The 15037-nt window shown below is 40.6% G+C and overlaps 1 protein-coding gene across 1 annotated transcript in view; it reads right to left on the bottom strand.

The window, feature by feature from the left end:
- Positions 1–3363: 3363 nt before the first annotated feature.
- PARP15 (poly(ADP-ribose) polymerase family member 15) overlaps positions 3364–15037 on the bottom strand; it is a 57825-nt gene continuing 46151 nt past the window's right edge. Inside the window, 3 exon segments of the mRNA XM_054483839.2 lie at positions 3364–6583; positions 7204–7378; positions 10181–10314. Coding sequence (XP_054339814.2) covers positions 6294–6583; positions 7204–7378; positions 10181–10314 — 599 coding nt within the window. The 3' untranslated portion in view covers positions 3364–6293.

Raw genomic sequence — 15037 nt, 5'->3', positions numbered from 1 at the left:
GCGTTTGACACCACCCTGGGCAACATAGGGAGACATTTTCTCTACTGAAAAAAGAAAAATTATTCCAGTGTGGTGGCACGTGCCTGTGATCCCGGCTACTTGGGAGGCTGAGATGGGAGGATCGCTTGAGGCTAAGATGGGAGGATCACTTGAGCCTGTGAAGTCAAGGCTGCAGTGAGCCATGATTTCACCACTGCACTCTGGCGTGGGTGACAAAGTGAGACCCTGTCTCAAAAGTAAAAGACAAGGCCTGGCACAGTGGCTCAAGCCTGTAATCCCAGCACTTCGGGAGGCCAAGGTGGGCAGATCACCTGAGATCAGGAGTTCAAGACCAGCCTGGACAACATGGCAAAACCCCATCTCTACTAATAATATAAAAATTAGCCAGGCATAGTGGCACATGCCTGTAGTCCCAGCTACTCAGAAGGCTGAGGCACGAAAATCACTTGAACCTGGGAGACAGAGGTTGCAGCGAGCTGAGATCGCACCACTATACTCCAGCCTGGGCAACAGAGACTTCGTCTCAAAAAAAAATAAAAAAAATTAAAAAAAATAACAAACAAACCTCTGTTAACAATAGAAGATTTGGCTAGGTGTGGTGGCTCATACCTGTAATCCCAGCACTTTGGGAGGCTGAGGCGGGCAGATCACCTTAGGTCAGGAGTTCAAGATCAGCCTGGCCACCATGGTGAAAACTCTGACTCTGCTAAAAATACAAAAATTAGCTGGGCGTGGTGGTGAGCACCTGTAATCCCAGCTACTTGGGAGGCTGAGGCAGGAGAATCGCTAGAACTTAGGAGGTGGAGGTTGCAGTGAGCCAAGATGGCACCATTGCACTCCAGGCCTGGGCAACAGAGTGAGACTCCATCTCAAAACAAAAAAACAAAACAAAAAAAAATAGAACATTATAAAAGTGTTATTGCTCTATGATGTTTATCATTATATGTTCTAGATTCGAATACTCCTATTTTTACTTTCTGGGTTCTTGTTTTTATCCCCCCTGTATTTACACTGAAATTTTGTTTTTGTTGTTGACCCCAGATTTGTTAATTTTATGTTGTTCTCTTTGTATTGGTACTTCCCTTATCTCAGGCACTTTAATTGGAATTTTAGTGGAGTTAATATGAAAAAAAGAGTTCCATCTAACACCATAAACTACAAAGACCTAAAGAGAAGCATTTTCATTGTTTTTTTTTTTTTTTCTGTTTAGGTGGAGGGTTGATCTTGCATTGTAGTAATTGAGTAAATTGAATGTGAAAAAGGTGTTGAGAGTTGAGCTGTCTAGGTGTGAAGAGACAAGAACACATTAAGCACATGAAAATAAAAGCTCAGATTGAAGAGGTGGTTGGATTTTGTGGAAGCCAAAATCACTCCTCTGATAGATCTTAGTTATAGAGTGATAATTTTAGGAACAAGAGACTTAAGGGAATTAAACACTGTGTAGAAAATGCCCTTCTCAGTGAAATAAAGAAAAGAAGATTAGAGAATATTTATGTCCTAGTGACCACAAAAATAACATAAACAAAGAGAAATGGGCCAAAGGTCTTTTAAGTTATTCATACTTTGAATTTAGTTGCAAGATTCCCTTCCTATGTTTACTAATGTGGTGAGACCAAAGCTAGGATATGTAATAATTTAATCAATTAAGCTTGTAAAGCATATTTACTATAAAGCTTATTTACTAAAAGAAACTGTATTTGTTCTAGTAAAGTACTCAGAAGAAACTGAATTTGATCATACTAGCTATGAATGATCTCACCAGCCCTGTGATAACCTGCCACACTGTAAATGAATTTGTAAACCTTGTGTTCAATTAATACATTACCATATATACTATGTGGAATTTGAGTGGCTATCTACTATTGGTGCAGAAAAAAATCAAAATATTTCCTCTGATTCATCCAAGCAGAGTGTGTGTCCTTTTTTTCCACAAGTGAGAGAAAGAATTAAAAGAAAAAAAAGAACAAGAAGTAGAAGAATGGTAAGAAAAGCAATAAGAGAAGATATTTGAGATCGTAAAGGCTTCTGTGAAAGAAGGCTGCCAGTCCGGAATTAGAGCTCATGGTCTCTGGTCTTGGATTAATCAGGTACCATTTGCCTGAACTCAGAAGATACAGAGAAAAGAGATGGATTTCTTCAGTAATTAACAGTTTGACAAGACTTCTAATTTTGACACTAAGCTAGCTAACAGTTAGTTCTTGGATAGAAGTAGAGACCATTCTAGTCACATAGACAGAAAACATCAAGCCAAGTGGGAAGGAGATGGACTTAAAGGATGGAAAGATACAATTTAGCTTCAGACTGATGGAAGGTAGAATTTCTAAATAACTGTAATTATTGATTGGTTCATAGTTTGTTCCTCAAGAAAGCATAACAACTTTAATAACATGGGTATACTTTACTCAAAACTTCTTTTTTTTTTTTTTTTGAGACAGAGTCTCGCTCTGTCGCCCAGGCTGGAGCGCGGTGGCGCAATCTCGGCTCACTGTAAGCTCCGCCTCCCGGGTTCACGCCGTTCTCCTGCCTCAGCCTCCCGAGTAGCTGGGACTACAGGCGCCCGCCACCACGCCCGGCTAATTTTTTTTCTATTTTTAGTAGAGACGGGGTTTCACCGTGTTAGCCAGGATGGTCTCAAACTCCTGACCTTGTGATCCGCCCGCCTCGGCCTCCCAAAGTGCTGGGATTACAGGCGTGAGCCACCTCTCCCGGCCCACTGTACTCAAAACTTCTGTGTCTTACTCTTAAAGTAAGGGTACAGCAAAATAAACTGGGGAACAACATCCTTGAATAACAACATTGGAGGAGGCAACAAGTCAGCTGCAGACATTGTAACTAAGAGTCCACTTAACCTAAGTAAAAGGGTCTTTTCTTTTTGAGATAGGGTTTTGCTCTGTGATCCAGGCTGGAATGCAGTGGCAGGATCATAGCTCACTGCAGCCTTGACCCCCTGGTTCCAAGCAACCCTCCCACCTCAGCCTCCCAGGCAGCTGGAACCACAGGCATGCGCCACCATGCTGGGCTAATTTTTTTATTTTTCTAGAGATGGGGTCTGCCTATGTTGCCCAGGCTAGGAGTCCTTTCTTGTTCCAACATGACTCGCTAGAATTCTGCACTGGTATTGAGAACCAAGGCCCAGGCAGGGACTGCATTACTTAACCATACTTTGTTCTCTGGGACTATATTTCCTTCAGGCGTGCTACAAATTGCAGCAATAGAGCATTTTAACTGTTTTGTTGAAGGTAGATTAGGATCTTTGCATCTCATATTCTAACCTCATATTTATCAAAAATATAGGTAACTTATTTTGACATGACATGTAGGTAGAAACAGGCAATGAAATACTATGCAACCATTAAAAACGATATGTAAAATATTTAATGATGAGGAAAATGATACACTGCAAGACGAAACTGATTATTAAACTATAAATAACGATGATTACAGTTTTTAAAACTTTATAATTTTATATACATAAAAATAGGGAAAAGATATAAAGCAGAATAACTCTGCCATTAAAATTATGTTTACAGAAAAAATAAGAACACAAGAGGACAACTTGTAATGTTTAATGAAAAATGGTAGAAATATGGGATCTAATTAAACTAAAGAGCTTCTGCACAGCAAAAGAAACTATCATCAGAGTGAATAGGCAACCTACAGAATGGGAGAAAATTTTTGCAATCTACTCATCTGACAAAGGGCTAATATCCAGAATCTACAATGAACTCAAACAAATATACAAGAAAAAAACAACCCCATCAAAAAGTGGACGAAGGATATGAACAGACACTTCTCAAAAGAAGACATTTATGCAGCCAAAAGACACATGAAAAAATGCTCATCATCACTGACCATCAGAGAAATGCAAATCAAAACCACAATGAGATACCATCTCACACCAGTTAGAATGGCGGTCATTAAAAAGTCAGGAAACAACAGGTGCTGGAGAGGATGTGAAGAAATAGGAACACTTTTACACTGTTGGTGGGACTGTAAACTAGTTCAACCATTGTGGAAGTCAGTGTGGCGATTCCTCAGGGATCTAGAACTAGAAATACAATTTGACCCAGCCATCTCATTACTGGGTATATACTCAAAGGACTATAAATCATGCTGCTATAAAGACACATGCACACGTATGTTTATTGCAGCACTATTCACAATAGCAAAGACTTGGAACCAACCCAAATGTCCAACAACGATAGACTGGATTAAGAAAATGTGGCACATATACACCATGGAATACTATGCAGCACTAAAAAATGATGAGTTCATGTCCTTTGTTGGGACATGGATGAAGCTGGAAACCATCATTCTCAGCAAACTATTGCAAGGACAAAAAAACAAACACCACATGTTCTCACTCATAGGTGGGAACTGAACAATGAGAACACGTGGACACAGGAAGGGGAACATCACACACCGGGGCCTGTTGTGGGGTGGGGAGAGGGGAGAGGGATAGCATTTGGAGATATACCTAATGTTAAATGAGGAGTTACTGGGTGCAGCACACCAACATGGCACATGTTTACATATGTAACTAACCTGCACGTTGTGCACATGTACCCTAAAACTTAAAGTATAATAAAAAAAAGATTAAAAAAAGAAAAATGGTAGAAATAATATTATACGATTTGTGACTGAACAAAATGTGATTTTGACTTTGTTGAATTTGGTCAGAGAAGAAACTGGAAGGGAGACATGAGAAACTGGCAGTGGTTTTCCCTTAGTGCTAGAATTATGAGTGAGTTTGGTGAGTTATTTTTCTTTATATTCTTCTGTTCTCTTTAAATGCGCATGTAATTTATTTATGATAATGTAAATACTTCTTAAATGTCTGTAACTCTTCAAAAGTGATGCTTCAAGATAAATGAGCTGCTAAGCATTTTAAGAATTTACGTAACTCTAATATGCTGGAGGGAAGGGATGGATCTGAAAGGCTACCATCAGTAAGAGGAATAAAACTTGTTCTGTGTCCTCCAGAAGTCTGGACAGTGATCAGCAGGTAACAGACACAGAGCATTCAACTTTCGAAAAAGAGTTTTCCACTAATTAACACTGTCCCACAGCAGAATAGCTTCCCTGAAGATGTTGAGTGCTAAAAGGGATCAAGCAGAGGCTAGAGGGCTTCTTGCCTGGGAGCAGGGGAGGGTTGGGGGAGAAGGACAAGAGGACAGTGGGGTAGGTGACCTCTAGCATCACTTTCACTGCTAACATTCTATCTGTGCATTCATTTGCTCATTCACACAGCTTCCAAGATGGCCCCCAATGATCCTTGCCAGTGGAGTATTCATGCCCTTGTGTAATTCCCTCCCAGACTGAACAAGCTGATCAAAATAATCAACAGAATACTCGTGGAAAAGATGGTGTATGACTTCAATCATAAAGATTTGGTAGCTTCTGCCTTGCTCTCTCTTGAGTTGCTCACTCTGGAGTAAGCCAACTGTTGTGTCATGAGGACACTCAAGCAGCCTGTGGAGAGGCCTGAGAGGAGAGGAACTGCGGACTGCCAATACCTGACAGAAACGTGCCAGGTATGTGAGTGATTCACCTTGGAAATAGACCTCCAGCCCAGACAAGCCTTCAAACGACCACATCCTCTGACATCTTGTCTGTAACTTCAGAGCGACCCTAGCAGAATGATCCCGGTAAGCCATGCCTGAATTCCTGACCCATAAAGACTGTGTGGGATTAAGTCACTAAAATTGGGGGTAATTTTTTACATATTAGACAACAATGCAATACATTTTTACCTGACATGTAAACAGGTAAAATCTGTTATGATTTGTTCCATAACAGAGTTAATATTCTGTGATTCAGTCATTTCAGCTGAACTATTGACAAGTTTTCCTTAATAAGGCAAAATCCCCAACTGTGATAGATGCATAACAGTAGCCGCTCCACTTAAGTAGTACAGTTTAACCCGCCACCGTTCAATGTCTTAACATGTTCCAAGAAGAACAATGTCATCTTGGCTTTAAGGTGATGTATCTTGTTTTTTTCCGATAGAAAAAGAACAATGTGCTTTTTATTCTACTAGAGATTTGGTGTCTGTGAATAGTTGTAGCTCTGTGACATTTACCATACATTTCTCAGCTTCCACCCATCAATTTGCTGAGAAAAAAAGGTATGCTACAAATTGCAGCAATAGAGCATTTTAAAAAGGTAATTTTCAGCATTTTGGCACCTAAAAGGGAAACTTTCATCTTCTTACACAAGCCAAAAGCAAAGACAAAGATTGCATGTTGTTCTTACAGATGACTTAAATCATCTCTTTGATGATAAAAATATTTTTAACCCGTGAAAGTTATGAGATATTCTGGGTAGGCCTGATTATCAAAGAATACCACAAATAGCTTTGGAGACTGTGTATTGTCTGTCACTGAGTCAAAGAGATCTGTGGGATTGTGAGGATTCTTGGGTGGAGGGGTGACTAATCCTGCACATCCCTTTGTGAAGACTCCAGTAAGTACTTGCACAACGTACATGTGCTTTCTTCCATTGCTGTCTGGCTTGGAGTAGGTGTCCTTGGCAGAATAACTGGCATCCACAGCAAAATAGGTTCCTTTTCCATAGGATACAGCTGGAAAGAGAAAGACAAAAACCTTCCTAAGAATATAAAATTACACAATGTGTAGAACCATGCCCAATCTGACAAAATTGTTTTCTAAATGCAGTTTTAGCCAGGTGTGTTGGCTCATGCCTGTAATCCCAACACTTTGGGAGGCTGAGGCAAGAGGATTGCTTAAGGCCAGGAGTTCGAGACCAGCCTAGCTAACATTATGAGACCCCCTTCTCTACAAAAATAAAACAAAATTATTAGCCAGGCATAGTGGTGCATGTCTGTAATCCCAGCTACTCAGGAGACTGAGGTGGTGGCATCATTTGAGCTCAAGAGATCAAGGCTGCAGTGAGCCATGATCTTGCCACTGCACTCCAGTTTGGGTGACAGAATGAGACCGTCTAAAAAAAAAAAAAAGCCCATTAAAAAAAAACTGCACATTAAAGTTACTTTTCATCATTTCTAAAATTCGCTCCATCTTCCCTCAGAAGGTTGCCAGTCTCCTTTACAATGAAACATGGTGAGCTCTATTCTGACAGTGATAATACAGCTGCCAACCATGGTTCCACGCTGCTTGGGTATGAAAAGTCTGAAACTATTGTTTGCCTCATTCTGATCAGCCAAATTACTCGCTTCCTTACCATTCTTCCCAGCATGACTTCGATTAAAGCCATACTGATTGACATGTGGCACTGAGTCTGCATCTGTCCCATGGAAGAGGAGTCTCTCATTGTTCTTATAGACATTCTTGATATCCATTTGCCTTTTCTTTACCTGGTAGCTCTGCCAGAGAAATGCATTCTGTATCCTCTCAATCTGCAGGTGACAAAAGACAAAATATTACAGAAAGGACCTTGGGGCTCAGTATATTGTACTTGTTGTGGATTTAAAATAAGCAATATGAAAAAGAAGGAAGAGGAAGAGAACTTGGTGAAGGAAAAGGAGAAGAAAATACAAATAGCTAATTCAGAGAGTAGGCAGCTTTCTGCCTTTAGAGAAAGATGGGCTAAAAGTATCTATTAGTGTCTATGCTTTGTAATAGTGCTTGTTGGTATATATTTTAAATAACATAATTTGCAGTTTATATCTAAATGATTACCAACATATATTCCCTGGAATTCCTGGAGATTCACTGACATTCAAACACCTACTCAAAAATTTGTAGTCATTCAATAGCCATGTCCTTAACTCCTTCTCATCTTCCGACTCATTCCATGTGGCTTCTCCTCATAACAATTCTTTCTGTTATTGCTCCAATTATGGTCACAGATCACCTCATAATTGCCTAATCTTATGACTATTTTTTTCTAGACCTCTGAATAGCATTTCAAACCATGAGCCGTCCCCTCCTTAAAACTCTGTTCTTCTTTCACTTCTTTTCAAAATATCACTCTCTACTGGTTCTCCTTCCTCCTAGGAAATGGAGTTAACATCCATTCAGTCATCATCTACTGAACATCTCTATGAATCAAGTTTGTGTTGGGTCTCTGTCTTCATGAAACATTCAGTCTAATGGCATGGGGTGGCGGGCAAGACAAGAAAACTAATCACTACCGCGCAGAATTATAAGGGATGGTCAGGAGAACACACACAGAGCTATGAAAGTATAGGAAAGGGCTCCAGATAACCTGTGTCTGGGGAAGGAGGAGGAAATCTGAGAGGATGATGTTCTGGAAACAGAGGAAGAAGAGAGGTTCAAGAAGAATGGAGTGAGTACCTGGGCAGCTCTTGAGGAGAATCCAAGCCATAAAAGCAGGTGGGAAAGTTGTTCTGCTGAAAGTAGTGGAGGCCTATGGGAGAGTAACGAAGGTTTGCAATGGGGAATGTGTGAGGGGGTTGACTGGAGGAAGCAATGAAGGATTCCAGGCAGCCTGGAGGGTCCAGCTGAGGCTGGGGACCATGAATTAGTAAGGATTTCATCTAAGAGCAGCAGGAGAGAAGGTAGGTTACGGGACTAATCCAAAGTTGGGGGTTTTCAAAAGAAGTATGAGCCAAGAAAGTCGCAGATATTGTGTAAACACAAAATGAGGTTCTTGCACTTCTTGTACAGTCATCCGTCAATATCCATGGAGGATTGGTTCCAGGACCTCTGCAGATACCAAAATCTGAGGATGCTCAAGTCCCTGATATAAAATGACATAGTACTGTATTTGTATTAATATATAATCTACACAATCCTCTCATATACTTTCAATCATCTGTAGATTTCTTATATTACTTCATACAATGTATTAACAAATGCTATGTAAATAGTTGTTATATTGTTTAGGGAATAATGACAAGAAGAAAAAGTCTGAAAAAAAAAAAAAAGAAAAGGTCTGTACACATTCAGTACACTCAACCATCATAGGCCTCACCACACTTTCCATCCGAGGTTGGTTGAAATCATGGATGCAGAACCCATGGATTCAGAGGCCCAGGACTGTACTTCCAACAGCTTTTAACACCACAAGGCATCTCCTCCTTTAAATTATGTCCTTCCTGCAGGATGTCTCTATCTCCTGGCTCCCCTTTCTCAGGAATTAAGCTCATTCATTCAATCAAGTTTACTCAATACATATTATGTCATACTGTGTGCTAGACAGCTTCCTAGGTACTGAGAATGAAGAAATGAACAAGATGCGACTCCTACCTTAAGCAGCTCACTGTCTAGTCGGGGAGCCAGCCATGTGAAAAGTTATCAAAGTACCTTATAAGTGCCGTAATGTAAGTACATAGTTACAGAGTACCACTTTATAAGTGCTCCAAGAGGTAAGTACACAGTTCTATGGAAGCGGCAACAAGATTTTAAATTACTAGGATGCCACACCCTGTTCTGATATACATGGTATGATAATGACCTCCTGATAAACCCCTATAGTTTACTGACAAATATTTTTATGCAGCATAGTGGGCATTGTGGTAATCTTCTAAACATGCATTCTACCCCATCAGCAACCTCTGGTTTGAGTGGGATTGGCCCTACTTATAGTTCTAGGATGGAGTCTAATTGAGTTAAACCGATCAGGATTTCAATATGGATCACACATTGATGGGATCTGATAGCTCAGGCCCAAGCCAACCAGAACAAGTTATTCCCTAGACACGGAGATGGCTGCAGTGGTTGGGATTCTCATCCAGTAACTGCGGGACAGGACACAGTTGTCTTCTATGGGTTGTGAATGAGAAAACAGAGACCCCCTAATTGCTGCCAGCAGCCATCCAGCAACCACAAGGAAAGTCCAGCCTTAAAACAAAGCTGACACTGAGGACAGCAAAGCTGGAGCAACTGGATCCAGGACACCATCAAGCCGCCGGATCAGACTTCTCCAAAGCCCATCCTACTTTGGGGCTTTCCATTAATCTCCGACACAGTCCTCCTTGTTTAATCAGTTTGAGTGGGTTGGTTTGTGACTTGCAACTGAAAGTATCCTAACATACACATGTGACTTGGAATCTCCTTCATTACTGCTAATGAATAAACCATGAGATTTGAAGTCTATGGAGCTTGAGTAAGTCTAATTCCAGTTAAAATAAACATAGTAAGGTACAAAGGAAGGAAGGGTGTTATTTAAAAAGAGATAGCTTTTATGTTAATTCATCAACATTTTTAAACAGTAAATTTTAACACAGTATTACCTTCTCTATTGCATAGGAAGAACAAGTTTGGGTGAACTTGTCCTTTATGGTATTATATTCTGATTGTCCTGGGTCTAGCTGGACCATGCAAAACAGCTGATGATTCATGTCAGTCCAGTTTTCAGGAAGATTATCTGGAAAGTCAGCATTTGGTCAAAACACAACATTCATTTCCAAAGACCTCTGAAAATCAGGGCACCTCCTCTGCACTTGTCTCTCGTCATCCAAACCTGGTCTTTAAAGCAGAAGTTACACATTTCACAGTTGCTTCTTCTATTATCCTCAGTTGAGTAAATCCAGATGAAGTGAATGGTCTGACACCAATATGACACAATATATTCATTAATGCTCTAGATAAAATATTTAGATAAACTTAGATCCACTGTAGCTTGAAATTGTAATTTTCCCAGAGAGTTCTATGGAATTAATTTTGTAAGAAACTAATATGTAAACATGAATGCTAATTTATAGATGCTTTTGCTTTTATCAGTATTATTTAATGTAGTTGTCTTCTATTTTTTGAAAATGATTACCTTGCTAAAGATATTTAAAGCACATGGTTCTGTACCCCATCTTATATACCAAGTAGAGAAAGCACCATGTAAAGAAAATAGCAGATGTGCTAAGAGAATGCTTTCCCATAAGGTGATCATGCCTGGGTTTCCTTTGCTTTTCAGTGGCTTCCTGGAACTTCTAAAACAGCAAGGCTAGACATCAACTTGCTAAGATAGCAGGACTAGTGTGAATACGGACACCCTGCATTAGAGATACACCACCACAGGTAAAAACCAAAGGATTTCTTCCTTACAAACAAAGCCAATTTACTCACTTTTAGTGAAAGATATACCTGGCCTGAGAGAGGGATCCAGGGCACTGTCTTCCTGTTGAGCAAGTCCATCTCGTGACACAGGGAGGCATCTAACCCTAATCAGTAAGCTCTTTTCAAACTCCATTTTTAAAGTCATTCTGGCAGTTGCCCACCAATAATGTGCGTGGTTTCTGAAAGCTGCATTCCTTCCTTTCCCCACTGTTCATCTCCTTCAGGATCTTTCTGCCTAATCATTTCTAGTCCAAGGCCTTACAGTCCTTTTGGATCTGCTGCTTCCTTTCCCCTGAATACAGCAGGCAAGCCTGGGAAGTAAGGAGGTGAAGGTTTTTTGGAGGCCTTCTATTCCTTTCATGCCCTGAGGCTGGAGAGCAGGAAGCTATCAGGACTTGGAATCAGAAGACCATATCAGCCTCAACCTGTGACCAGCCATATGACATTGAACACATATAACACCACTTTTGGGTGAGTTTTTATTTTCTCATCTGTGCAATGGGAATTATAAGATAGATCCCATGAGCTCTATCTACCACCTCACGGGATTGTTGCAAAGTTAAAATATAATAAGGAGTCTGAAAGTGCTTTAGGAAATGCCAAGTCGTTTGTAAACATAGGGTTATTATTCTTAAAAACCAATTAAGCTTGATATTTTTTACATCCCAGAGGTATTTGTATATTATTATTAATTATTATTATTATTTTGAGACAGAGTCTCACTCTGTTACCCAGTCTTGAGTGCGGTGACACAATCATGGATCACTGCAGCCTTGAACTCCTGGGCTCAGGCAATCCTCCCACCTCAGCCTCTCCAGTAGCTGCAACTACAGGCACATGCCACTATGCCTCGCTATTTTTTCTGTAGAGATGAGTTTCTGCCATGTTGCCCAGGCTGGTCTCAAACTCCTGGGCTGAAGCAATCCTCCTGCCTTGGCCTTCTGAAGTGCTGGGATTACAGGCATGAGCCACAGCACCCAGCTGGTATTTGTATATTAATAGGGAATAAAGCATAAAGCCAAAGGTATTTTCTGGAGGGGAAAGACATTTAAATCACACCCTTAAGCCACACCAAACTGTGCTATCTACTCCGTCTTCTATGTACAAAAGGTGACTTTGGCTAGACAATTTAGAGGAGAGAAAACAGAGTCCCAGGAATACTCACCCAGCATCACATGGAAGGTCATTATCAAAGTAAGGAGCACTGTTGACTTGCAGCCCAGGGCTTCACAGAAAATAGCACGATAACAACCCTTTTAAAAGTGTTTCCATGTGCTAGGCATTTTCCTGAGCCCTCTTCCCATACAGCTCTTTGAAAAGATTAGTGTTTTTTAAAACAGGGGTCCCCGAATCCCAGGCCACAGACTAGCACTGGTCTATAACCTGTTAGGAAGCAGACTGCCCAGCAGGAGGTGAGCGGCAGGCAAGAGAGCAAAGCTTCATTTGTATTTACAGCTGCTCCCTATCATTCACATTACCACCTGAGCTCTGTCTTCTGTCAGATCAGTGGCAGCATTAGATTCTCACAGGAGCTCAAACCCTATTGTGAACTGTGCATGCGAGGGATCTAGGTTGTGCGCTCCTAATGAGAATCTAATGCCTGATGATCTGTCACTGTCTCCCATCACCCCCAGATGGGACTGTCTAGTTGCAGGAAAACAAGCTCAGGGCTCCCACTGATTCTACATTGTGGTAAGTTGTATAATTATTTCATAATATATTGCAATGTAATAATAATAATAACAAAGTGGACAATAAATGTAATGCACTCGGACCATCCTGAAACCACCCCCTTCATAACCCAGTCCGTGGAAAATTTGTCTTATATGAAACTGGTCCCTGGGGCCAAAAAGTTTGGGGACCACTGTTTTAAAAGATAAGCTCTACTTTCAAATTCCTGGTGGTTCAGGATAAATGCCCTCACCTGTGAGGGTGGGATTAAAAACCAAGATCCCGGCCGAGCACGTAGGCTCATGCCTATAATTCCAGCACTTTGGGAGGCTGGCGGGTGGATCACTTGAGGTCAGTAGTTCGAGACCAGTCTGGCCAACATGTTGAAACCCCATCTCTACTAAAATGCCTGTAATCCCAGCTACTCAGGAGGCTGAGGCAAGAGAACTGCTTGAACCTGGGAGGCAGCGGTTGCAGTGAGCCAAGATTGCACCACTGCACTCCAGCCTGGGCAACATAGCGAGATTCCGTCTCAAAAAAACAAAAACAAAAACAAAAAAACAAACAAGATCCCTGGCTCTGCCCCCAGTCTTCCTCTCCTCACTGTTTATTCTCACACTTAAGCCAATCACACTTAAGGACTTCAATCCCACCTACTCACATGACTTCCCAAATCTATATTTCTAATATCTGATATATACTTGGTGCTCAATAAATAATCTCTGGACTCAATAAATAGCTTTAACATACATTTGAAAAGTAATTGTGTATCATCTGCACAAATGAAACTCAAAGCTATCCTCTTTAAGTTCTTTTTGGAAAAGGGCTATATGATAAATCCTTACTAAAATTCCAGTTTATCTGAGCCAACAAACTTCCTTTTATCTGATATTTCATCTGTATTATTCCTTTTCTCTAACAACAAAGATGATGTAATGCAGTTGTATTGTGGTTTGTTTTTGCCTCGGGTGCCAGAAGTTCAGGTTGAAATCAGTCTTTCACGGCATTGACAACCCTGCTGTCTCAGAGGGTCAGTTGTCTGCTCATTTTAGTCAGTTTTGTGTTTGCTTCTCTCTTCAACTACACTGTTTTGTTTTTTAAATTTGTAAGTCAGTTTAAAATCTCAGTGAAAGCAAAGAGTGATGAACCAGTTAAGCTTTATTTTTTACTTTACTGATAATGACTTATTTACTGTTCTTAAATTTAAATAAAAATTTTCATCTACAAGGACCAAAGGGAAAAAATGTTTATATATCCCTAGATACTATAGCAGGTACATACTATTTTTAACTGCCCAGTATCCTTTTCTCCTCTTCTGGTAAAAGCTTTCTGAATTTCCTCTGGGGAACAGCTATTCCCCATTGCTTCGGATGGTGACCCCTCTAGCTGAAGTGTGGAGCATGTGACTCTGGCTTGGCCAGTGTAATTCCGGTTCCCTGCCTGCAATGATAACCTAAAATGGTCCAATCAGAAAGACTCTCAGTGCTTAAAAGAGCTCTGTTCCCTGGCATCATGTTCCTGATGATGAGTGTATATCTCCACTGGATATACTCTTTCCTCTTGAAACTGAGTATGGAAGGATGTGGGCCTAAAGCTGCTAGCAACCATCTTTCACCATATGAAGCTTAAAGAAAAAGACAATACAGCTGAGAAGAGAATGAGAGATGAAGAAATTCAGGGTCTAGATGATATTATTATATGAGCACCTGGACCAAACTGTACCTGAACCCAGGAATGTGTGGGCTTTATAATAACATGAGTTATTGAATTCTGTTTTTTGCTTAAGCCAGTGTAAGTTGGACTTTCTAGTATTTGCTACTGAAAGAACCTTAACAGATCCAACTATTATATTCATGTTTTTATTGTGCGTGTCCTACACGTATTGTGTGTTGTAGCACACCGAGGAGAATACTTGTCAGGAAATAAATGTAGAGAGAACTGACATTTCTTCTGACAGCAGCAGACAATAATTCTCAGTTTAGGGAGGCTGCCGATGGCATATGTGCCTTATCACTAGCAAAACTCACAGTGCTTTAAGGGTGAGTGCTCCAAATGGCTGAAAATAGTGATTGCAAGAGAAGGCTGCAATCCTAGTTATTTTAATAGCAGTACAAATGCCACAAAATAGGGGAAAACGAAGTCAGAGGAACAGGTTGGTACAAGTACTTAAAGTATAAACACACCTTACAGAGTAGCAGCTGGGGATCTGGGATCTGTGTGGCTGCTTGTGATGTAGTACAACCAGCTGATCCTAGCCACTCCCTTCTTACATCTGATTCTATTCCAGGCTAACATGTCTGTAGGGGGATGATTAGCAGACCAATATTAATCAGCTAGTTCACAGCTCCAAGAGGAAATGAGGGTCA

This window comes from Pongo pygmaeus, chromosome 2 (genome assembly GCF_028885625.2).
Source record: "Pongo pygmaeus isolate AG05252 chromosome 2, NHGRI_mPonPyg2-v2.0_pri, whole genome shotgun sequence".
NCBI lineage: Eukaryota > Metazoa > Chordata > Mammalia > Primates > Hominidae > Pongo > Pongo pygmaeus.
Note: the sequence above shows the minus strand (reverse complement) of the source record. Positions and strands in the feature narration are given on the sequence as shown.